Source organism: Cyprinus carpio, chromosome A19 (assembly GCF_018340385.1).
Source record: "Cyprinus carpio isolate SPL01 chromosome A19, ASM1834038v1, whole genome shotgun sequence".
NCBI classification, from domain to species: domain Eukaryota; kingdom Metazoa; phylum Chordata; class Actinopteri; order Cypriniformes; family Cyprinidae; genus Cyprinus; species Cyprinus carpio.
This window is the reverse complement of record NC_056590.1, coordinates 1,863,430-1,888,222: the sequence shown is the minus strand read 5'-3', so window position 1 is coordinate 1,888,222 and position 24,793 is coordinate 1,863,430. Positions and strand designations below refer to the sequence as shown.

General features: G+C 37.9%; 1 protein-coding gene across 7 annotated transcripts in view; it reads left to right on the top strand.

Moving 5' to 3' along the window:
- LOC109112152 (phosphatase and actin regulator 4A-like) overlaps positions 1 to 24,793 on the top strand; it is a 60,182-nt gene that overhangs the window by 16,153 nt on the left and 19,236 nt on the right. Inside the window, exons 2-5 of one of the 7 annotated variants that reach the window (XM_042776038.1) lie at positions 8,701 to 8,748; positions 22,122 to 22,286; positions 22,536 to 22,640; positions 23,310 to 24,215. In XM_042776038.1, the coding sequence (XP_042631972.1) occupies positions 8,736 to 8,748; positions 22,122 to 22,286; positions 22,536 to 22,640; positions 23,310 to 24,215 (1,189 nt within the window). In that variant the 5' untranslated portion in view covers positions 8,701 to 8,735. Of the gene's footprint in view, positions 1 to 8,700; positions 8,749 to 8,845; positions 9,168 to 16,591; positions 17,404 to 22,121; positions 22,287 to 22,535; positions 22,641 to 23,309; positions 24,216 to 24,793 lie in introns of those variants that run through there. The other 6 variants (XM_042776036.1, XM_042776034.1, XM_042776037.1 and 3 more) reach the window with 6 other exon arrangements.

Sequence of the window (24,793 nt, the reverse complement as noted above, 5' to 3'; positions counted from 1 at the left end):
TATTTTGAGTCGTTTGGGACGTGGTGACACAGAAGACCCTCTCCCAACATATTGTTTTATAAATCTATTGCGTCTGCCGCTCAGAAATGTTCACGTAATCATGCTGCACGTATCAGCAGTTCCCTGCTCCAGTGCTTTAGCGCTCACACTGCATGTGTACCGCGCCCTGATTAAAACTGAACTGCGCTCTGGTCCACTTCTTCCATCCAACTGCGTCCGAGTACGGCACAGAGCGATCACAGTCAACCGAACCGGGCTTTGGGGGTCAGACGCGCTCGGGCAAGGTTCACATCCTTAGAAAATAATCGCACAGCCTAATCGATAATCGGTCATTAAATCGACTAATCGAATATTCGAAAATCGTGACCCATCCCTAATATTTCATTTATCGCTGTCTCGTTTTTATTTGGCCAGTTTGGGGAAAGCCTCGCCAAACCTGACCAGCCAGGCGTCTGCGATCACGGGAACTTGTACAAATGCGGATGGGTAACATGAATGGAGATGGCTCCAGATCAGCAATTTAGTTTCCCAACAAGGTCCATTCCCAACAAGGTATTACACTTGTATACAAAACTTATTATGCTTGTTATAGAGTGCCTGACATCACGTGCACCACCGCCGGTGGCAGTAGACTGTTGTCACAGCGACCGTCACAGCCCTAATCATACGACCCCTTTAACATTCAGATATTTAAGGAGCTTTGGTGGAAGAATCTGTGTGTGTGTGTGTAAAATATTATATCAGTTTGGCAAGTAAACAAAACTAATTTTACTTGCCAATTGCGATTATATTGCCAAGGTGTGCATAGAAGGCGTTTTCATGACCAGTGGATTTCTTCTAATGAAACTCACTATGTGATTGGATTGTCTCTAGACATGCCTACCCATTTTGATCACATGTGAGGCAGTAGCTGAGCTGCCCTGGTGACAGTGTGACACTTCAATCAGCTTGTGCCAAGGAAGGTCTAGATTAGATCTGCTATCCTTGATCCTGCTCTGGGAGCAAGGAGTTATTTCACTTCTGCTGTCCCAGGGTTCATAGTGCACTTTAGTCCGGTGCTTAATGCTGCTCCAGCTGTACAGGGAAGAGAACGGAGAGCAACGTTTTGTTTAAAGAGGCTTATTAGTGGAGGCCCAACAGCACACTAAAAAACAGACAGTATGCATAGTGTACATATGCGGATTCAAAACAGCGTTTCAGATACACTTCTGAATAAATTCAGCCCTTATAGGGAAAACAAAATGATTACCTTTCTGTGGAAGAAATAAAAAAATAAAAATGTAAAACACACAAGCAATCACCTTTACTCTAGTAAAAGTCAGCTAATAATTAACAGCTTTTCATTATCAGTGGATTGGTGTTAGTGTAACGGAGGCCAGCGAGTAGGTGCTGTGCAGGTAAACCTCACTGCCCTGATCTCAAGAGACGCACAAGCGACTGACACTAGTGGCTGCTGTCATTTAGCCTCCTTGTTAGTGTGTCCGCTCCCATGCCGGAGTGTCGGTGAGGACCCGGGAGAGAGGAGTTACATTAGCAGTAAAGCCTCACCATTACGTTGTTTTGGTCGATAGTCAATGACTCCCATTCAACAGCCAGAGCCTGATCTTGGCCAGTATTCGGTGTGTCTTATTTACAAAGATTTCACAATTCAATATTCAATTCAGTATGATTTGGTATTTATTCATTTAGTTTTTCCTCAAAGAAAAAAATAAAATGCTGTAATCTATGAAGGGAAGCCTGCCAATTGGTAAATCCATGGTAAATGATGGCGATTTGTAGATTGAAAAGCTTACTGATTGTCTCATTTCTCCTGCTTATCAGCGCTGTTTTGTCTTCCTTTAAACTAGCATAAATCACATATTAATTTGTGTTCTTCTCTGAATTCAAGTGCTTCACACTGGATCTCACAGTACTGTTTAGTGCTCGAGTAAACACATCTGCTGTAGTGAGCTCATGCTGCGCTGCTGTTTGAACTCTGAGTCGCACAGATAAATGCTCTGTGTGGCGCGGCTCAAATTAGTAGCACTGATTCCTTCTGCTTTTGGCACATAAACATTATATCGAACATTTATCCAACTTGGGTTATCGTTTTATCGAGGAAAATTATATAGTGATAATTATGCTTATTGTTTTAATGCCCAGCACTAGTTATTAGATATAATAATTAATACTCAAATTAAAACTGATTTGTATACAAACATTTAAGTTTCACATTTACAACAGTTTTTATAATAACGTTTCAATTATATGATTGCTTCTTCTCCAATTCGTTGTTGAAATATAAAGATTTACAGATTTTCCTGGCAGATGAGATTCAGACAGATTAATTAATGAAAACATCAAGTTAAGTAAAAATATAATGAATACCTATCTAACGGTGCATATATTTATAAGGAAAAAAATCTAGCTCAGTGTTTCCCCCAGGTTTACGGCTGGACTCCTTTTTAATGGTTAAAATCAATTTTCTTAATCCAAAGCATGTCTACTGTAATTAAATTAATGAAGCTCAAACAATTTAACATCAATTTATTAAAAGTTTTTTAAAAATTACATGTTTAGGGCCCTATTAGGGCTGCACGATAAGGGCCAAAATGATAATCACGATTATTTTGATCAATATTGAGATCACGATTAATTAGCACGATTATTTGTTGATTTTAACCAAAACAATTTTTTATTGTCACACAAGCTAATTACATTTACTGCCTTCACATCCATATTGTGCAACATTCCTGCTAATGTACAGATATGTGCATCAAAATAAAATAGGTCCTCTTATTCACCAAAATTCAGTGAATCTCCTTAAAGAATAAATAAAAATAAGTTAAAACAATAAAGAAAATGTAGCAAAACTTCAACAGGCACTATTTTACATTTTACAATGTGTAAATATATTTTAGGAAGCAAAATATAAACTTAAGTTGTACCTGCATAATGGATGTGAATAAAACTAAAAATAAAATATACAATCAATAAGAAACAAATATTCCATAACAGAATGTAACCAAATAAGAATATTTCAAGGCAGAAGAACTATGCCGAAAAGAGTACTGTAGTTTACAGGTTTTTGGGAAAGAAACACTAGCCTGTCAACATTTTCTGGCTTGAGGGACTGAGCGAAGGCAGGTCACCACATTCCCCCCTGTGCTGAACACCCTGTCAGAGGGAGAACTTGTAGCCGGGATGCACAAGTATTTCTTTGCCAGTTTTGAGAGATGTGGGAAGAGTCTCTGATGTTCCCTCCACCAGTCTAGCGGGTCCTCCTCACTGTCTAGGTTACCTGATTGTAGGTACGACTGTAGCTCAGAAGATATAGCTTGTTGTTCTTGGAGAGGACTGAGTCTTTGTGTGGCTGCCGCTGCTCCCTCAGCAGTCTTGGAGAAACTCCCCAAGGTCTTTTTCTTTTTTGTAGTGGGTGCATCCTCAGCAGTCTTACCATGGGGATCACTTGTTGGGCCCATCTCCTTGAAGAGTAAATAAGATATGATTAATAAATAGCCCTAATAATCTAAACATATTCTAATAATCTAAACATATAACGTAAATCAACACTCATTTCCAGACATTACATTTAAGCCACTGGATTTCATATCATTTTAATCCACTTAAAAGCATTAATTTATCATATATTCTGCAATTATATACATTTACTTACAGCCATGGCTGCAGGTGCAGTCCTCGCCATTTCAGAAGTCAGTCTGGCATGAATTGGTGCAACATTGTCCTCACTGACGTAGCTGAGCTTGAACCGTGGATCTAGCGCAGAAGCCATATCAAGCGTTCTTGTGTCAGAGGGTCATTGTATTTTTCATCCAGATAGCTCAGGATTTTTGTCTTGATGGTGCAGGTTAGGTGTGTCTCATCATCGTTCACTTTCAAGATGGAGGATCTGAAAAGGTGGAGGACTGGCTTCACAAAGGAAACGCTGACATACTTCTCACTGGAAAGCGCATCAGTAAATTCCAATAGAGGGCTGAGGGATTTGTTTATGGCCTCAAGGACATCTGTGTCCTGCCAGGTAGGGATGAGGTGTCTGGCTTTTCTGTCATCGGACAAGACCTGAGAAATCGCCCTCTGCTGCTCCAGGACTCGTGCAATCATTGCTTGCCTTGATCCCCACCTTGTGGGACACTCAGTCTTCAGTGTATGCTCTGGAAGCTTCAGTTCTCTTTGTGCCTCCGTCAGCTGCTTTTTACGTCGCCAGCTGTAAGAGAAACTACTTACCAGCTTTTTGCAGAGACCCACTGCTATCAATCCGAGGATCTCTCATTGCATTCTCTAAAAAAAGAACATGAACAAGTCAAATCATATGTAAAATTAAACCACAGATTTGATAAACAACCCGAATCATATTGTTCAAGATTAAAGTTAGTTAAATCTTATGTCAGACAACATGAGTAAAACTGTTTTGGTTTTGGTTTCTTACACACTAGCAGAAATAACAGTTGTTGTTATATTAAGCTACTATTGTTATTATCAGTAACATATTCACACACATTAGCAAAATAAGTACTGATCAACTCCAATTAATAATCACAAATAGCATATTATTTCAATTAATTATATATATATATTTAATTAATATACAATTATTGTAATATTTTTCTTTAATATATATTTTTTTTTACTTAATATACAATTCTTTAAATATTTTTTTTTTTATATAACTTTTACTCACCTATTGCTAGATGGAGTCTGTGGCCAAAGCACTGAAGCCTAGTCCAATTATTTAGAGAAGCTGCCTTCACCACATTAGCTCCGTTGTCTGTTGTAATGCAGACAAGCCGATCCTCCTGCAAGCTCCAAGAGGCCATCGCCTCCCTCAGGCCCTGGGCAATTGACTCTCCCGTGTGATCTTGCAGGAAAAATAGGATGTTTGCAAGCATCGACTCTGCATTGCAAAATCCTCATCGATGTAATGAATTGTCAAACTCATGTACGGATCCATTGTCCTGCTTGACCACAGATCCGTTGTAGTTGCAAAGTACTTTATATTGGCAAGATCACGCTCTATTTCCCCTCTGCGTTTTCTGTACATCGCAGGTAGTGCCACCTTTGAAAAATAATTACGCGAGGGGATCACGTATCGTTTATCCAGAGGTGTTGACCAAGATTTTGAAGCCTTCGTTTGTCACCGTGTTTATTGAGCACATGTCTTTAGCCAAATGAAATGCGACTGCATTCGTTTATTTCACTGTGTCTTTGGGAGGTGGATGGGTATGGTGATGCGCTAAAGAGGCTCGCTTTGATGGATGTCTGAGTTGATGTTGTGGGATGATTAGTCTTTGCAACGCATTTCTTGGCCCTCATACATTCATCGTATTGAACTTTATGGTGTTTTTTTAAGTGGTTAAAGAGGTTCGTTGTGTTGCTTTGTGGTGCCAAAACAACTTTATGGCACTCTTTGCATATGACCTGTTCTTGTTTTGTGTCACTTGCCTGAAACCCAAAATGTTTCCACACACAATTGATGACGATCCGATTCTCGGGACAAGCCCCTCGGGCCGCTCCCTCTGCTACGTTAACATTTTTTCTTTTTTAAGATAGATTATAGCCTGCTATCTGTTGTGGTATTTTCCTCACGCTACTCTGTCTTCTGTCTGTGACTGTCTACATCTGGAAACTGACTGAGCTGCTGCGCGGTGCAGGGAACAACTCTGATTGGTGCATGGACGCACGTGATCAGACAGCGGCTTTACAGCGGGCTAGACTGGCTTTAAAAAAAAAAACCTTTAATACAAAGCGTGAATGAATGACGCATTTTAAATATCGCTCAATCACGCGAATTTGATCGTGGGAAGCCAAAATCGTGATCGTGATTAAAATTCGATTAATTGTGCAGCCCTAGGCCCTATCAAATGTTTTATTTTTTCCAACCTTATGTTTTATTGTTACGAAATTCTGTTTTAGAATGTCTAATTATTTGAAAGCATAAAAACAAATTAAATTTTTTCGTACAATAGCCTTATGATTTTTTTTCTCAGAAATTCTAAGGCATAAAACATTCATTCATTTTATCTTTTAAGTAATGAAAATGTTATTATTTGAAAAAATGTCATTTAATATTACAATTAAAACATTTTAAAAATATTATATGATTATTCCTATTATGCCTATACTGAACAATCTATATTTCGCAAGGGCAAGTTTAACCAAACTTTTATTTTGACGGGTTGCCATGAATACCTTTACATTTCTGTGTGTATATGATATGAAGATAGATTTACAAAAGTTAAACAGTCAATAGCTCATGAAGTGACTCTCAGAGCAGCTCTGGAGATGTGGTTCATGTATTTATGTCATCAAGGTGAGACGGTAGACGTTAATATCACCGTAAGCGTCACTCGCGCTTCAGTACAAGTACCAAACCACGCGGCTGTGCCATTCATTAACACAGAGACACGCAGAATTCATATTTAAATAGTCGTTATGCGGCTTTACAAATACTAGTGGGAATGTGTTCACTTGTGTGTGTGTGTGTGTGTGTGTGTGTGTGTGTGCGCATCGGGACGGTACTCCGCTGTGCGCGATACAGAAAGCGCGACCATGTAGCGTAGAGACCGAATTGACATGCGTCATGTAAATAAAATCAATAACATAAGGCTATTTAGTTTGTGTAATAAAAGAGCAAGGTATAGACCTGTTCTATCGAAAAGGTAACTTTAAATGATTTCTGTTGTGATCTGGCGCTATAAAGAAAATGTAATTAAATAAAATGTCCTCGACCTTCAAGGGGGCGGGCATTGTTTACACACTGATAGTGATTACATGACACATGATACATTTCAGTAAGTTGTTCTGTTTCTTTCAACACCTCATTCAAGTTCTTTTTGTACTATAACTAGTAGTAAAGAGGAAGAGATGATCGGTTCATGTGCGCTCCTCGCTGTTACTTGAATTGAGGTGCTTGAGGAGATTTTGTTTCATATCAGAAGTAACTATACACAAAGTTTACCGTGACTTATTGGATGGAAGGCATACTACAAATAACATTTTGATGAGGTTTTGTTCAGGCATCAGTGGAAAATGTCTTAGCTTAAACCATCCATTCTTGGGATTTAAGAATCGATGTTGGTTCATTAAAATGAGTATCGATTACGATTGAGAAAACGATTTTGTCAACCCAGCCCTAGTGCTCTGCCAGACTTGGGAAATGAATGATAATGTTGTTTACCTGACTATAACCAGTCTGAAAAAACAAACACTTGTGTTGTTGTAGGCGGTGTGCCACTTCTGTAATTCTGTTTAAAGTACCAGTGTGATTGATGTGTACCAACAGCTCTCATCAACTCTTGATATTCTGTTCTGTCTTTGCTGCTATTGGAACCTAAGCTGATGATTCATTCGCTCTTGCACATTGCATCTCTCTCTCTATCTCTCTTGCAGTTTTATATATTTAGACATAGAGAGTAATGCAGTGCAAGCATATTTCATTGTTCAACGAGACTGCCATAGACAGCAACATCAGCAACAATTTAATTCACTTATTCACTTAACTTGGATAGTTTAAAAAAAAAAAAAATATGTGTTTGGGAATGATTATCTTAAGGCACAATTAAGCCGATTAAGGAATCTGCAACTCTTTAAAATTCCACCATTATGTAACTCATCCTGAATGTTTATTGAAAGAGTAGTTTTGTGCTTTAAGAAATATGCAAGTCAAGTAACCTTTATTTCTTATATAGCGCTTATGTATAATACAGATTATTTCAAAGCAGCTTCACAGTAATAAACAAGAAAATAACATTTACAAAGTAATTTCTGTCATGGAATGCCCTGAAAAAGTACCGTGCTGCTTAGTAAGACATTATTCTGTCCAAAAAACAAAGTTAATATCTACAGTTGCAGTTACAGGTAGTACCTGAGTCTACAGGTACAATGATTTAACCACAATTCGTGATTATCCATAACAATTATCATGCATATTAAGTTTTATTAAGCATATTAAGGGAAAAACATCTAGGATGTAGAAGAAAAAAAAAAGTTACTGGCATATTTTTTTTATATATATCTAAATTTTTACATGTTTTTAATATTTTCAATTTCTGTAATAAATGCATTTACAAATTAAATATTGAATATAAATATATGAAATATTAAGATTTAATAAATATATATATATAAAAAATAAGATTTCCTAAACAAAAAGCGTAGTTAATCTCCATTTAGAAGTTATTTTTTATCATAGTTGAATTGTATGTTGACTTTTGAATGCAAGTTTTCTGAATTTATATTTATTTTCTATTTAATTATGTGCTGGAATGGATAAGGCATGGTATGTTTTGTTGGTTTTACCAGGTAAATGACTGTAGTTATTACATGGGGTACTTGAGCATGATCAGTCAATCGCTGCATTCACAGGAAACCAGGTTTCAATAATCAAATGGAACAAAACATGTAGAATCAATATTTAATGTCCATTTATTTATTTGTAAGTAGCCATGTAATATGTGTGATTTATATAGTCATCAACCTTAAATAAAGCCCTTCAGGCTGATATTTTCAGCTGTGTTGTTGCAGTTTATATTGCAATGGTGTGCTGTCTGTACATTAAACCTTAACTTGCTTCATTCATGGGTTCTCACGGCGTCATTCATTGTCAGACTTATCCTACCTTTAAAATACATTGCAGTCATTGTGTTGGTGAAATTATATGTAGTGTTTGTTACTAATCAAGCAATCCGTCTCTTATTTCCTCAGGAACTTCTACCTGCTGCTGTGTTCTTGACGCAGGAATGGAAAACCGAGGTAAGTGGGTGGATTATGTCTAAAAGGCTAAAGAAATATCTGTGATTGGTCACAGTGGTCATCATTCAGGGTTCATGTGGATGGAACTGGTTTAGATTAATTGGATACTCCAAGTCTTGACCAAGATTCAAAGACTTCACTTTCAGTCCAATGTCCAGAGTCGAGTCAGTGATCCTCTGTTAAGTTTGTTTTATAATGTCACTGAGCTCATAAGGAACTTAAGCCTCATAAAGGAGGTTGACCATGTGACGCATAGGGCTCTCGAGTGAGATATCTGATCACGCTTTGCCCAGTCGACACACCCACTGGTGAAACTCAGTGCTTTTCATCTGTCACGGTGTACCTTCGCTTTTCTGTGGGGAATTTCACTTTTATGGACAAAGAGAGTAACTTTGGAGAAGAGGAGACTGCCTCATCAGGTAGGAAATGTTAGTTAACTGCTCTTCAGTGTCTGCTGACTGAGCACTAGGGTAAAATATCTGTTCTCTGCCATCGAAGGTCAAGTGCTTTTCTCTGATAACAATGAGGGACGTTTAAAAATCAAAGCCTCCTTTAGGGTTTGTTGACTGTTTTTTCCTTCAGATTTTGGGTTATGTGTATAGGCAACAGCACATATGAGCATTTAAAACCGCTCCCCATAAATGCCCGTGTACTCTGAGAACTATTTATTTATACAAAGAAATCCGTTGTCTATACAAAAAAATCTGTCCACTGAGCCAGATTGCATCGTCTTGAGTTTAAAGAACATACAACAGCAGATCTGTCCCATGTGATGAAGATGTGCTGTATCAGTATCGTGGGATTATACTTCAATTTACCACATCATAATTCAATATTTCCACCACTGTTAAAACATTTCTTATTAATAAGATCAATACTTCTTCTTGAGCAAGGATACAGTCTGTTGATCAAAAGTGACAGTAAAGACATTTATGATGTTACAAAGGATTTCTACTATTTTGATACAACCGTGTTATACTGGTTATTCCTTACAGTATTTTGTCCTTTGTGTATTTTTTAATGTGTGACATTTTTAGTCTGAATTTTTTGTTTACGTGTTTTGATTATTACTTGCTCTTTTTATTTATATAAATGGATATTTGTACTTAAATTCATTTCCCACAGCATAATTTAATATTATGTCCCATTTTATCTGAAAAGCATTAGAATACCATTGTATTTGTTCATACTTCTTGTTAGTGATGAAAGTTATATTCAGGGATTATACTAGGAAGTGGAATGATTCTTTACTTACATGAGTTTCTGCTGGAAATAGTCCAAGAGATTTCCTTAATAGGATTTACTCCTCTGTTTTAGCCTGATTTCTTCCAGTGACTCTTGTCCTCAGTGTTGGGACGGAGAGAGAGAGAGAGAGATATCAGGACAGCAGACAGGGAAAGAATATGGAGTAACCCATCTGTTGGGTTAAATTTTAAAATTCAATTTTTGACCCAAAGTTGGGTTGAAACAAACCTCATTTTTTAGACTGTACAGGTAGTTATTTGTTTGATATGTCTGTATCATGGGTGAATTCGTTTTGAGCATTGTCGGTTTCTGGTACAAGTACACACTGTATGAAATTATACGTCACTGCCACTTTAACTGAACTGAAATGTTACCTTGGTATCATAGCAGCAAAATACATTCATAGCGGTTAAGACACTTTTGATAAATAAAACTTGTCAAATTTTTACATATATGTGTATGTCTGTCTGTCTGTATATACATATACACTACCGGTCAAAAGTTTGGGATCAGTAAGACTTGTAATGTTTTTTAAAGAAGTCTCTTATGCTCATCTAGGCTGCATTTGTTTGATCAAAAATACAGAAAAAAACTAAAAAAAAAAAAAAAAAACAGTAATCTTGCAAAATGTTATTACAATATAAAATAATGGATTCTATTTTAATATCCTTTAAATAATAATTTACATACTACTTTAACAAAGCTTAATCTGTATTTAATTTGAAAACTATACAGTGTTGCATGTAATTATTACATTTCTGCACCTGAAAACTGTTAGACCTTATTTTATTTGTAACTTGGTTCTGTTTTATTTATCTAGGTTTTGCTTGTAATTTTATTTTTTTTATTTTTTTTCATTACTGACGGTTCACTTGTCTTTAAATATGTTTGACCTTCATTAGTTATATTTCTAGTTTTTGCTGTAGTATCAAAGAAGTACTCTACAAATAATGAAGAACCATTTTTTTGCTCATCTGAAAAATGATCTGATCTGTGACTCAGATCTGTGATATGATTCGCACCTCTACTCTCTTGAGTTGTTGTTTGAAGAAAAAATTAATTCACTGAAGTTTTTGATCTTGCTGATTTGTCCACAGTGTAGTTCAGCCGTTTTTTTTCTTTTCTTTTTTTCTCGGGCCAGTAAAATTAATTTTGGGTTACCAGAATCTGAAGAATGTCTGCCCAAACAGCTTTGCTTGCATGTCATGAGATCTGATTTTTGAGTGAATAACTGCTTCAACCTTGAAAGGACTTGGAAATTCATTGGTCACAAAGTGTGGCAACTCTGTAAAAAGTTAGTTTACTTCTTGCAAGACACCATTTTACATGATATATTACTCTGTCACACACTGAGTCAGTGTAAACTAATTCATGTTCTGCATTGCAATATAGTTATTTTAGGTGGAGATACAAAAATGTATATATTTTGTTTGGAACTATTCAGTTATTCATAACATTGCACCTTCTCTATCACAGAATCAGAGTATCAGAACTGAGTTTCAGGATAGATCTGTGCTTTGGGTTTAATGATTTATTGTTTGTATGAATTACAGGAAAAGGGGAAAAGTTCATTTATTTCAGTAATTCAACTCAAATTGTGAAACTCGTGTATTAAATAAATTCAGTGCACACAGATTGAAGTAGTTTAAGTCTTTGGTTCTTTTAATTGTGATGATTTTGACTCCCATTGAACAAAAACCCACCAATTCACAATCTCAACAAATTAGAATATGGTGACATGCCAATCAGCTAATCAACTCAAAACACCTGCAAAGGTTTCCTGAGCCTTCAAAATGGTCTTTCAGTTTTGTTCACTAGGCTACACAATCATGGGGAAGACTGCTGATCTGACAGTTTTCTAGAAGACAATCATTGACACCCTTCACAAGGAGGATAAGACACAAACATTCATTGCCAAAGAAGCTGGCTGTTCACAGAGTGTTGTATCCAAGCATGTTAACAGAAAGTTGAGTGGAAGGAAAAAGATGCACAACCAACCGAGAGAACCGCAGCCTTATGAGGATTGTCAAGCAAAATCCATTTCTAGAATTTGAGTGGACTTCACAAGGAATGGAATGAGGCTGGGGTCAAGGCATCAAGAGCCACCAGACACAGACGTGTCAAGGAGTTTGGCTACAGTTGTCGTATTCTTCTTGTTAAGCCACTCCTGAATCACAGACAATGTCAGAAGCGTCTTACCTTGGCTAAGAAGAAGAAGAACTGGACTGTTGCCCAGTGGTCCAAAGTCCTCTTTTCAGATGAGAGCAAGTTTTGTATTTCATTTGGTTTGGAGGAAGGGCGGAGAAGCTCATAGACCAAGTTGCTTGAAGTCCAGTGTTAAGTTTCCACAGTCTGTGGGGTATTGTCAAGAGGAAAATGAGAAACAAGAGACCAAAAAATGCAGATGAGCTGAAGGCCACTGTCAAAGAAACCTGGGCTTCCATACCACCTCAGCAGTGCCACAAACTGATCACCTCCATGCCACGCCGAATTGAGGCAGTAATGCCCCTACCAAGTATTGAGTACATGTACAGTAAATGAACATACTTTCCAGAAGGCCAACAATAAATTAAAAACGGGGTATTTTTTTTTTTTTTTTTTTTTGGTCTTATGAAGTATTCTAATTTGTTGAGATAGTAAATTGGTGGGTTTTTGTTAAATGTGAGCCAAAATCATCACAATTAAAAGAAGCAAAGACAAACTATTTCAGTCTGTGTGCATTTAATTTATTTAATGCACGAGTTTCACAATTTTAGTTGAATTACTGAAATGAACTTTTCCACGACATTCTAATTTATTGAGATGCACCTGTATGTATTTGCATGAGTTGAATTAAATTTCATTAACACACTGTGTCCTTCAGATGGTGCTGGTGTAAGTTATTTGGCTTTTGCTGCAGACAAAAGAGTCAGTGGAAACCTGTGTGCTTTCAGCCTATACCTGCATTACAGGTACTGTATCAGTTACTGTAGTAGAACAATAGAGCTTATTAGGCTCTTAATTAGGCCTCTGTGCACAGATACACAGTGCCTCTGCCTTACAGGGTTGTCACATTATTACATTTGGTAGACATGTTTCCCATCGAACCCATGAGCTTGGTGTCGGTATCACCATGAATTCTCTTTAGAGAAGATCATTGAAATTTGTTCAGATTCTATTGAGTTATTCCTTGATCATTCTGAGACAGCAAGAACAGTCAGCTGCACCTCAAGAAAGTCATGGTTTCTGCTGTTTTAATAAATCCTTGATCATTCTGAATTTTTTTTATATTTTTTTATGATTAAAAAAAAAATTTTTTTTTGAGTTTGTTATTTATTTATTTTTTTTTATGAGTATTGCTTTAAGTTTATTGTATTTTGTTTGTTGTTTACAAGTTGAAATACTCCAGTCCTTTTTTGTGATTTTTTATTGATTTCTAAGCTTGTGTCTTGAGAATTCTTTCTGTGCTTATGCATTTGGGTGACATACAAATATTTTTTCGTAGTGATGTAGACATCTCAGGGAGAATTTGTTTGGGGTGGTTTCGGCAAGTTTCAGCCAGCCTTTTCTTTTAGTTAGGAAAAAAAAAATCCTTTTGTGGGACACTTTGAGCTTTGTACTGTAACTTTGCAGGTACATGCACAAACAGCTACATAACACACTAAAGAAAAAGGAAAACACGAAAATGCATTGCTGTGCGCCAAAAAGGATGTAAGAAAGGAAATTGACACAGCTATGAGTAACTAGATCAGATCATGCTATAAGAAGAAAAGCCTTTGAGGCAAGCATGCTAAATCAGTTTATTTTATTTATTAATTTATTATTTTTTATACACAGTATGCAGTCATTCAGACATGCATTATACAAATGTGAATACATACATTACACAATAAGATTTATTATTTAATTAATCAAAAATACATTATAATGCAGTAAGAATTATCCACAATACCACAAAAGGAGCATAGTGGATATTTATCAGGGGATGTGTTTGTCTGAAGCTTTTGGTTACATTGAAGTCATGCAGTCCTGGTGTATTTGGTTTATATATTGTATATAGCGCTCTATAGTGAGGTTCCCAACCTTAATTGCTCTAGCATTTATATATGTGCGTGTGTGTGTGATATTACTAAAGATGTTTTTTTTTGTTTGTTTGTTTGTTTTTTTTTTTTGTTTTTTTATGCAGAATTGCTCCATGTTATTTTCTCTGGAAATTTCTCCCCTTTCTCAGTTTAACCTGATTGTGGGAAAGTTGAGCAGTTGGACGATATCTCGAGTGCTTTAAAGGGCAGTGCTGTTAACACGCTCCGCTGGCAGAATAAAACTGTCTGCTCTGTTTATCTCTCAGTTCAGACCAGTAGAGTTTTTCTCATTTCTGTCATTATTATTGGGACACTTGGGAAATCTTTTAATTGACACTTAAACTAGTTGTTTATATACACTAAGAGCATTTATCATGTAACGTTAAGTTTTTTATCCTATTTAATGAACCAGTTTTATCTGTCTTGCTTCATTCAGGCCTTGTCTGGATTTTATCTGCTGACAGTTTAAGAGTGAGTGTGTGTGTGTGTGTGTGTGTGTGTGTGTGTGTGTGTGTGTGTGTGTGTGTGTGTGTGTGTGTGAGAGAGAGAGAGAGAGAGAGAGAGAGAGAGGGTTTCACTGCAAAACCTGGCTCTGACTGGCACTAAAGACAGCCAGCGTTGCTTTTCTGTCCTCCTCCATCTCAGTGCTTCACCTCTCAGATCCCAGACTCCCACACATTCAGACAACTCGAGCCACATCATGTCCTGTGTGAAGAACTCCCTTCTCCAGAGGGATTTAATGTAACTGCTTGACAGAGTGATCTTTTTGATTTAACTCTTTTATGTGCCACATACTGTAACCGTTCAAAATATTGAGGCTAATAGGATTTTTTAAATGTTTTATAAGTTAGTATTTGATTAATATACAATAAAAACAAACAAATATTGTGAGTATCTGTTACTGTTATCTGTTATCTATTTAATGCATTCTTGCTGATCTTATTGTCCCCACACTTTTCTACGGTAGTGTATTTTTTCATGACCATTAAAAAGTACTGGACACTTAAGGACACTCATGTCTGAATGACAAATAACAAAACAAGTGTCATTTATGTCTAAGATAGCATAAACACTTTTCAAGCACTAAATTTCCCAAAAATAAATTTGTGATAAAACAGTTAGGATAGGAGCCCTAGAGGCCAAACATGTTTTTTTTTTTCTCATGAACTCAACATAGAAAAATAGTTATTATACATTTTTTCTCATGATCACAGCAAAACACAAGAGTTGTCTTCACGTGATCTGGTCATAAACACCCGACCCGTTATCCGACAGCAGCACTATTTAAGGTCTGTGCCTATTAGGAGCGTTGTACTTTTGAAAAACATGAAAAATAAAATGCATAACTGTTATGAAGCTACCGTGCTGATGGCTCCATTGATGTACCATTTAAATGTTAATAATGTTAAATGCACAAATAAAAATATTCAAAAAGTATTAGCAGAATGAGCTCTCATTCTAAAAACAATGTTAATAACTCTCAAATTAATTTGTTCTATCTAGTTATTCAATCTAGTAACTATCTATAGTAGTCTTATATATAGTTAATGCGATAAACCTCACCTGTATGGTTACTTTTCTCACTGTATGCATGACTTCATATATCCACCCTGACACACCTGTTGATTTGAAAGTCATGAATTATTCAGAAAAAGTGAAGTTTGTTAGTCTCCAGTTAGATGTGAAGGAACAGTCTCATCTGATGGCTTTATTTCATTCATTTCTACTGAATACACAAAGTGGCATCCTTCCTAAATACAGGATAGTATTCAACACATTTAAAGTGTGAGTTTGCATATTGTGATGCCCAATCCCACCGTATTTGGGAGGTGGATGAATCCTTAAGTGGTTTCATCACATACACCTGGCTTCCCTATCATCGCTTTCCTTAAAAGAAGCCATTCTACTACTTTTTGGACAGCCCCTTCTTTTGGTTCATTTCTGTTTGCTTTTGTTGTACCTATTTTTCCCTTTGTTACATTTGCACCTGGGCCACAGTACATATACATCATGCATACACTTTACACTACACCACTGATGATTACATTAGCACTCGTTTGTTTCATGTTCTATTTTGTTAATAAATCCTGAGTTAGTTTCCAATATCCGCATGTGTCCCGTTCTTTGTACAGTATGGTGCTGATTCTAGCGATGTGGAGGATCGAGGTACATTTGTATTGAATTTAACAACGATGATCCTGATATCTTTCTCCTTATGTTTGAGCATATCGCTAATTTACAGGATTGGCCAGAAGAAAACTGTGTGTTATTATTGAGTACTGACCAGAAAAGCACGGCTATATTTTCCTGCTTTGAGTATAGTGTAGTTTGTCAGGTCTCATGTAGAGTAGTGCAAGATTTGAGAAAATACTTTACTCGTTGGTATACTCGTTGGCTTTATCTTTTGATGATTTGGTTCAAATTATGATATTAAAACAATTTAAAATCTCTGACAACATTGCTACATATATTAGTGAACAAAGTTAATTCACCTGAACAAGCAGCAGTGTTGGCTGATGATGATGTACTTCCTCAACGAAGCAGTTTAGTTGATTGGCGCTCACGGGGAGATGCTCGGTCGAGTACATTTCTGAGTTGTTTCCCTTCGGGGGAAGTTTGATCTACACAAGTCATGTAGTTACTGTCATGAAAAGGGGCACTGGAAAGCAGATTGTTCTGTACTCGAGACAAAAGCTAGACGTGAGGTTAATAAACGGCCTAAATCAGCTGCTTTTGTGACTTCCGTTCCGTACATAATCAGCCTGTGCCGCCACCTCACTATCTGTCTCACACCCTGTAACTTGAGCACTCTGTGATGTCACTTCCTGCCAGTCAAGCGCTCAACCTCGCCCCTGCTCGTATTGCAGCCGCTCTCAGGTTTCACTGCGCCATCTAATGCATTTTGGGAAATGAAGGTGTGTAGCAACCTAAGGTCAAGACACTAGAGCCCTGCTCCCATCTCTTGCAGTCCTGCTGCCGAAAAACACGGCATCGGGAATGACCGGCATCCCGGCCGGCTGATGTGCTTCAGACAAGCGGCATATGTTATTTATGAAGCCAAGGCTGCTGAGAGGGAGGGACCTTCAGGAGTTGTTGACTCAGAGCGAGCGAGCCTCCAAAACAGAAGTTGTGAAATAAGAAGGAGGGACGAACGGCCAAACTCCAGCATCTAGGATTACAGAGCGAGAGTACCTGCTCGCTGAGAATAGTGGAACTGTTTTTTGCCCTCCCTGCCGCGGGCCCCGGGACAGGCAGAGGACGGGGCACACGGGACACAGGGTACAGGGCAAGATTATGGGACAGGGAGCAAGTACTCAGACTTTAAACCCAAACCCTGCCTACATAACAGGTGAGTTATTTCAGAGAGCATTTGGATTCCAGCGTATGAAGATGATAATACATAGTTTTTATTTCTCACAGTTTGTTTACAAGCCGTACCAGACCGGTTTAGCTTTTCCGCTGGAGGTGATCTAGAGATATTGCTTATGCCGATGCCAACTGTACTTGTCTGAATGATCGCAGGTGTACTCTTATAGACGTGAAGGAAGGAGTAAGAGACAGGCATTGGCAGGTGGGGTGCATACGCTGATGGAATGTGGTGATTGTGTCTCATGTTTCTGTCAAGCACGCTTCCTCTCGGATTAGACTTTACCAGTTGATATGAGAACGAGCTTTGCTGTAGCTCTCTATAGCGGTCTCTGCATTGCTTCTTTTTAATCATGTATGACCATGTGTTTGGTGCAGCCGTGTTAGAGGGGAAAACCTGTTTGTGCTGGCTGTTGATTCAAGCTGGTTTCTTGTTGACGGCGTTGTCCAGCTCTGAAAATCACAGCATGATGAGTTTGAACTCCAGTATGGAGCCTCGTCCTTCATTTACTGCGACAGAACACAGATAGAGGCTGTGGAGCTCAATTATAAAACTATTCTTACGTAAACGCATTGGTGGACACATCAGTTTACTTAAGAGTAGTTTTATGAAGGACTTGCTTAAATTGTTTTTGAAGGAGGTCTTGGATAGCATTGTACTGTTGCTGCTGTATGCAAATGTTCAATGTGTCTTTTAACAACCAGCACGCATGGTGCGCTAAACTGTGCCCAAAAGTGTGCTCAACTTGACTTAACCTTCTGATGCAAATCAACCGTTTTTATCTCAGATAACTAGACAACACTTGCACACTCACAGAGTTAAATGTGTGTACTGAAGTCATGTGACAATGTAGTATTCTACTGTTTGAAATTAATTTTTTTTTTGTTGTTAAAGATTTTTTCTTATAATTGATGTTGTTTTTTTGTTTTTTGAAAAAATTGCACGCAAACATACAATGCATCACAGCTGTTTTGATCATTGATAATCAGAAATGTTTCTTGAGAAGCATATCAGCATATTATGGCCTGTTTCCACCGAGCAACAAAAATAGTTCTATGATTAGGGCTCAATAACCAGCAGCACTAGTGCGTAGTGTTACACACGCATTTCTGTTCATCCCTCAGTTTCAGGCAAGCACCTTCTGATTAAGCACTCTTCTCACTTAACGTTTGATCATTTTATGAGCACGTTCAGTTCCCACAGTTCTCACTAGACTCTTGACCTCTGTGTTTAATTACACACAGTGTCCTCGACGTCTGTGTGTGATGTCCTCCACCATTATCATAGCTGTACGTTGCACTCAGTGAGTTCAGGGCAGTCGACTGATGCGATTCTCACATGTGCCACTGATATGAGAGGAATGCACAGTATTCCTGAAACAAAGAGCTCATTGAGGCTCACTGAGCGCTTCGTAGAAACACTGACTGAGGTGTGTGTGTGTGTGTGTCAGGTGAAGATCAGTGCTTGGTTGTGTTGGGTATATTGTGGCCCGTGCTCTGATTTATTACTTTATTATTCTGTTTAATCAAGGTTGTGGTGCTATGACAATGAGCCAACTTGTTTTCTCTTGTCACCGTGCCTTTCTTTTCCCAAACAACACGAGAACAGTGTGTTTTACAGTAAGCAGCAGGTAGACCAAGTCAGAATGTTAAGACTGTTTCAGAGCTTGTAGTTTTTGACTTTGGTGTGTTCTTGCGTACCTTCATTTAGAGGTTTTTTTCCACATGTGTAAAGTGTTTTCTTTGGAAAATCCCCATCTGAGTGAAGTAAACTAGGTCTGTGTGCTGCTGTCAAACACTTGCCAAATCAGTTAAGAGCATCTAGGCCAACACTGCTGCCAAAACCCGTAAACATTCCTAACCTCCCCATGTGTCATACACAACCTGCCTTGTCTTGTGTCTTCAGACCAGTTTAACGGTCTTGGTCTCATTATTCATGCTAAATAGACATACTTTGCTAATGAATAGCACAGCCTTCTCTTTCCTATGTTACAACATCTTAGCATTTATTCAAATAAGGGAAATATTGCATATACTGTGGAATCTGTGGAGCAGGCAAAGAGGAAACAAGAACATTTTTTGTATTTACTTAAATGCATCTAATTACACTTATTTTTACAATTTGACCCCAGTATTAGGAACTGGTTCTGACCCACCAAATGAACCAAGTATGAAAGCTGCTTATGTCTTACATACTGTTTTTTCGAAACAGTGTACATGTTATCGTTTGTCCTGGTACAGTGCTGTGCTCCATACACTGTGATAGTGTTGCTGTTTATAAAATGAAGGTCAAGGGAACATTATTTTCTTTTCCTCATAACACTGTCGATAAACCTTAAAACTTGGTATTCAGCTTGTATTTAGCTGTTTTCCCATAATAGCTGATCACGTTATCCCAACATTAATTAAACCTGCAAGCTGAACAAGATCTGTGAAACTATAAATCAGTCATCGCTCATGGCTAGTTTGAGTGAAGTTTCAGTATGTAACCTTCCTGAATCAACACCCACTGTTATTACATGTGACTCATTAGGCTGTTGAAAGGGTTGCAATTGTTTTGTCAATCCTTTTAAGCAACATATTACACTGACTATATATGTAGGCAATTGCAATTATTGTGGCGAGTATATAATCTTATCATAAGAAACGGAGTCTGTTGTCTTTTCTCTTGCTGTGACTGTGTAGCAGTGTGGTGGGTGTGTTACCTTACCCAGGTTTCTGTAGTGAGTCAGTGGCTGGGTTACTGTGCTTGTGCCACTACTGTTTTCATGTGTAATATCAGTGTAATTGCGCACATGCTTTGATCGTCATCATGCCAGGACGTCCTGTAGTTGGATTTGCATAGTTTGTTGAATTGTATCTAGAGTGTTCTTACACTCTTGAATTTAATATATGATGTATAGTTTGTTATGGAAATATTTAAGGCTGTGTGTTCCAGTAATTTTTCGTGCACAACACAGAGCTATTAATTTAGTAAATTTTGTAGTTTGCATTTTCTGACTAGTATGTATTAAGTTTTAACTATGCTTTCATATGACCGTTTAGCATTAAATAGCATCCGTATGCTATTCAAATGACAAAAATATTAAATGCATGCTGCTTTACGTTAGCTCTTATATTATATATTACTTTAAGTTTTATATTCAAATGACAAAAATATTAAATGCATGCTGCTTTACGCTAATACCACGGAGCAAAAAAAAACTGCCACAATATTAAGGGGTTCTTTTTTTTTATTTAAAACTAAATATAACAAGTCAAGAACATATATTTTACATTAACAAAAAATGTCCTGAGGTAATGCACTTGTTCAAAAGCCTCTCAGATTGCATACATTCAAAAAACAATAAAGTGCAAGTAAAAAAAAAAGAGTGCAATCTTTTGTATTTCCCAGTTAAAATCAAATCACAATGTCAACAAACGATACTTAAACTTCAAGCAAAAACAAAATCAGTGCAATCTTATGCATCAAGTATCAAATTAGTAAACAAAATAATTAAATGGAATCTGTTGCTGGCAGTTTTATGCAGATTTTCTCTACAGAGGTGAGTGAGATTGACACAGCTGGTAGTGTAGGTTGTGATTGTGTTGTTTTTGTTGCAGGTCGAGTCTCATAGACCACACTTTTAAAATAAACTGAATGAACTAATCTAAGAACTTAGGTAAATGGTAATAGATATTTGTTAACATGAATAAGCAATGAAAAATACTTACAAAACATTTGTTAATCAAAGTTAAAAGTTGATTTAAACTAACATTCACTAATACATGTACTAATTAAAATCCAAAGTTCTATTTGTTAATATTTTTTCATTGGACTAGAGCTAACATGATCCGTTATATTTTTATTACCTAATACCTACTGTTATCAAAGATTAAAATATACTGTAACAGATGCATTGCTCATCGGTCATAAAAGCTGGTTAATACATTAACGTTATTTGATGAACAGTTTAAGCGCAAAAACTGCGTGCATCACACGCGAAAACAGTGCTCACTGGATCGACATGAAGTCGTCAAGTCACCTTATATTTATAGTGCTTTTAACAGTACAGATTGTGTCAAAGCTCTTAACAGAATCAAATTGGAGGATAGAGTGTCAGTAATGTATAATAAATAATACCAACCTCGAGAAATTCTTTATACAGATCCGGGTGTCGGTCTCTCAGGTGCTTTACATATTAGTGGTGTTAGCGCCTTTTGTAAGCACTGTTCTGTAGCATCTCTTTCCAGATAGCACTCCTGCTGTGTTCCTTATCAACCAAAGCCGGTCGCGAGGGCGTTGCACTCGCCATCTTTCTTTTCCATTCACTTCACTTTTGCTAACCAGAGCGAATGAGACGAGTGCGAGTGCGAGTGCGCGTGCGCGTGTGTGTGGTGGTTGTCAACGCACCTTTGGAGAGAAGTGAAAGTGAAAGCGCGGCTAGTATCGATACTTCGGGAAATTAGTATTGGTACCGTTCAGATATTTCAGTATCGATATTTATCGAAATATCGATATTTTTTGACAACACTATGCATGAATATTAAATGCATGCTGCTTTACGCTAATATAGAATGTGTCACAGGTTTGTTTACCAGGATTTTAAATTATTTATTTCAGTTTCATTTTGTTGTCTTTTTTCCCTTGTCAGTGTCTGAATAGAAATGCATGATAAATACCCAACACTTCTCTCTCTCTTTCCTCCTGCTCCTCCTCAGATGATGAAGTGGATCATAGTGTGCCGGAGAGCGATGGAGCACCTCCAGGAGCAGGAAACCCTGCAGCAAAGAGCAAGGGCAAGTTCCCCAGCCTGGGCAAGATCTTCAAACCCTGGAAGTGGAGGAAGAAGAGAAGCAGTGAGAAGTTCAAGGAGACGTCAGAAGGTACTTGTCTGTTCATTTCTGAGTCTTAAACTACACTGATTGCATACCGTCATTTTATAATGCCGATTATTCTGATATGAACTTTTTTTTTTGGAAGTTACAGTAATCAGATTTGATTTGTTATAAATCACATTTGTCCATTTTGAGGGGAGGGTAAATTAGGATTTAGGAATCCCCTTAAACTCGCTGTCTTTTGAAAGCAGTGGCTCGACTGATTAATGCGTGTCTGCTCTCTTTGTGAATGATCAGTGCTGGAGAGGAAGATTTCGATGAGGAAGCCCAGAGAGGAGCTGATAGAGCGAGGGTTACTGAAGGACATCCCAGAAAATAGTACGGCAACCCAGCATGGTCATGGTATCGCATTGTTTTGAATTTGATTGTTCAAAACCAAATTGCTTGAAAGGTTTTTTTTCTTTATGGTGGTTATTCTCTTTCTTCTCCGTTTTGAAAACACATAATTAGCTGCACTGTGGTGTTTCAGACTGGTTCACAGTCAATGAAGAACAGGATTGTTAAAGTCAGCAGAATGATCCCACATCAGAGAGAGAAAAAAAAAAAAAGTTGTTGTTTTTGATTTAAAGATTATGGAAACACTTTTTTTAAAAAATAATATACACAGATAAATAATTTATAATAAACACTTGAAACATTGAGGTAAAACTAAGAAGTGTTCAAAATTGTGATTTTCAGGCCTGGAAAAGTCAATTATTAAGGCTTAAAATACATAAGAATAAAAATATGTAGGGAATAACCATTTTACTGGCTAATAACATTATCTTGAAAGAAACTGAAGTTTTTATTACCTTTAATAAACTGGAAAAATCATAAAAAGTGGTCAAAATGTGTGAAACCCTGTTCTGAGCTTCAGCCTGTAAGATCACGTTTAAGCATCATTTCGTACTGTTCTGTATTGAGTTGTTCGAATGTTGTGATGAACGTACCTCCTGTAGTATCCCGTCTGATATGTTTCTTCTTTGTTCTGTTGTATTCGGTCTCAAAATCCATTATCCACATCTGTTTCAGAGAGTAATGACGTGAATCACAAAGCTCCTCTGGTGAAGAACGGCCACACTGCTCCAGTGCCTGGAGAGCGCAGGTCAGACACCGGCTCAGAGGTCAAGGCGCCATCTTCACGGCCACAAGGAGAAGAACAGAGGAACAGCCTCGTGCCTGAACCGGAGCGCCGCAACCGAGCGCCCTCCGATGTCAGCCGCAACCGTCAGCCGCTGGACGTGGACGCTCGGACGCGGTTACCGCCTGAAACGGACCGACGCAGCCGACTGGAGTCAGACGCGGAGAGACCAGCAGGATCTTTACCGAGAGAAAGACAAGGACAGGAGGAGGGACGATACCGGCGGGAGGAAAGAGACGAGAAAGCAAGTAGGGACAAAGAACGACGGGATAGAAGAGAAGACAGAGAAGGAAGAGGCGAACGTAGAGATGACCGAGACAGGCGAGACAGGAGGCCTGATAAAGAGAACGGGCCTGGAAAAGGTGAGCGAGATGAACGCGAGAAAGAGAGGAGGAATGACAGGGAAAAGCAGGAAGAGAAAGACTGGAGAGAAAACAGGGACAGGAAACAGCCACGAGACAGGAAAGAGGATCACGAAAGGCGGGATGAGCCCGAGAGAGTAGACGAGCGAGAGAGAAAGGAGCAGAACGAAAGGAGGGAAGACAGGGAACGGGATAGACGCGAGGAAAGAGACCGAAAAGATGAGAGAGAACGGAGAGACGTCAGGAGGCCAGAGCCTGTGAAACAGGTGTCTGATGGGAAGCTCTTCCGGCCGCTGTCAGAACAGGACACGCGGCCCATTCTTCAAAAGAGCTCGTCTGACATTGTACAGAAGGTCCGGCCCGTTTCAGAGGCCATCCAGAGCAGCACACTGTCACGACAAACACCTGCAGAAGAAGAATCAAGGGCACGAACAGGTAAAACTCTCCATTCGTGACAATACACTTGTGGGCAATAAAGGCATTGCGCAAAACAGTGAGGCTTACTAGGGGTTTGAATATTCACATACATCTAGAGCTAGACTAATTATAAAATAATATACCTTTAAGTGCTATTGTGGTTATTAAATGTTTTGCCTTTAATATTGTGAATTATGATTGAAATTTGGACTGAGGCTTATTGTTGGAATTTCATAATAAAATTGACTTTGAATTTGAAAGCTCTGACTTTGTTTCATATGAAAAGTAACCAAGCATAAAGTTTATTGCAATCATTGGCTGGGTGGCACATTACAAATAATGTCTAGTGAAGTGTTGTTCTCGCGTCAAATCTAACGTTGAACACATTTTAAAAATAAAGTTAAAAAACAAAAATAAATACAATGAAATTAAACTGCATTTGGACACTAAATCCAAATTCAGCACTAGAGGTCACATTTTGGTGAATTTCTGCACCAAACATTTTCCTGAAAGATTTCTTCACGTGCATTTCACATCAGGTTTAAGTTTTCGATCGGTGATATAAAATATGTAAACAATATCACATTATTCATTTC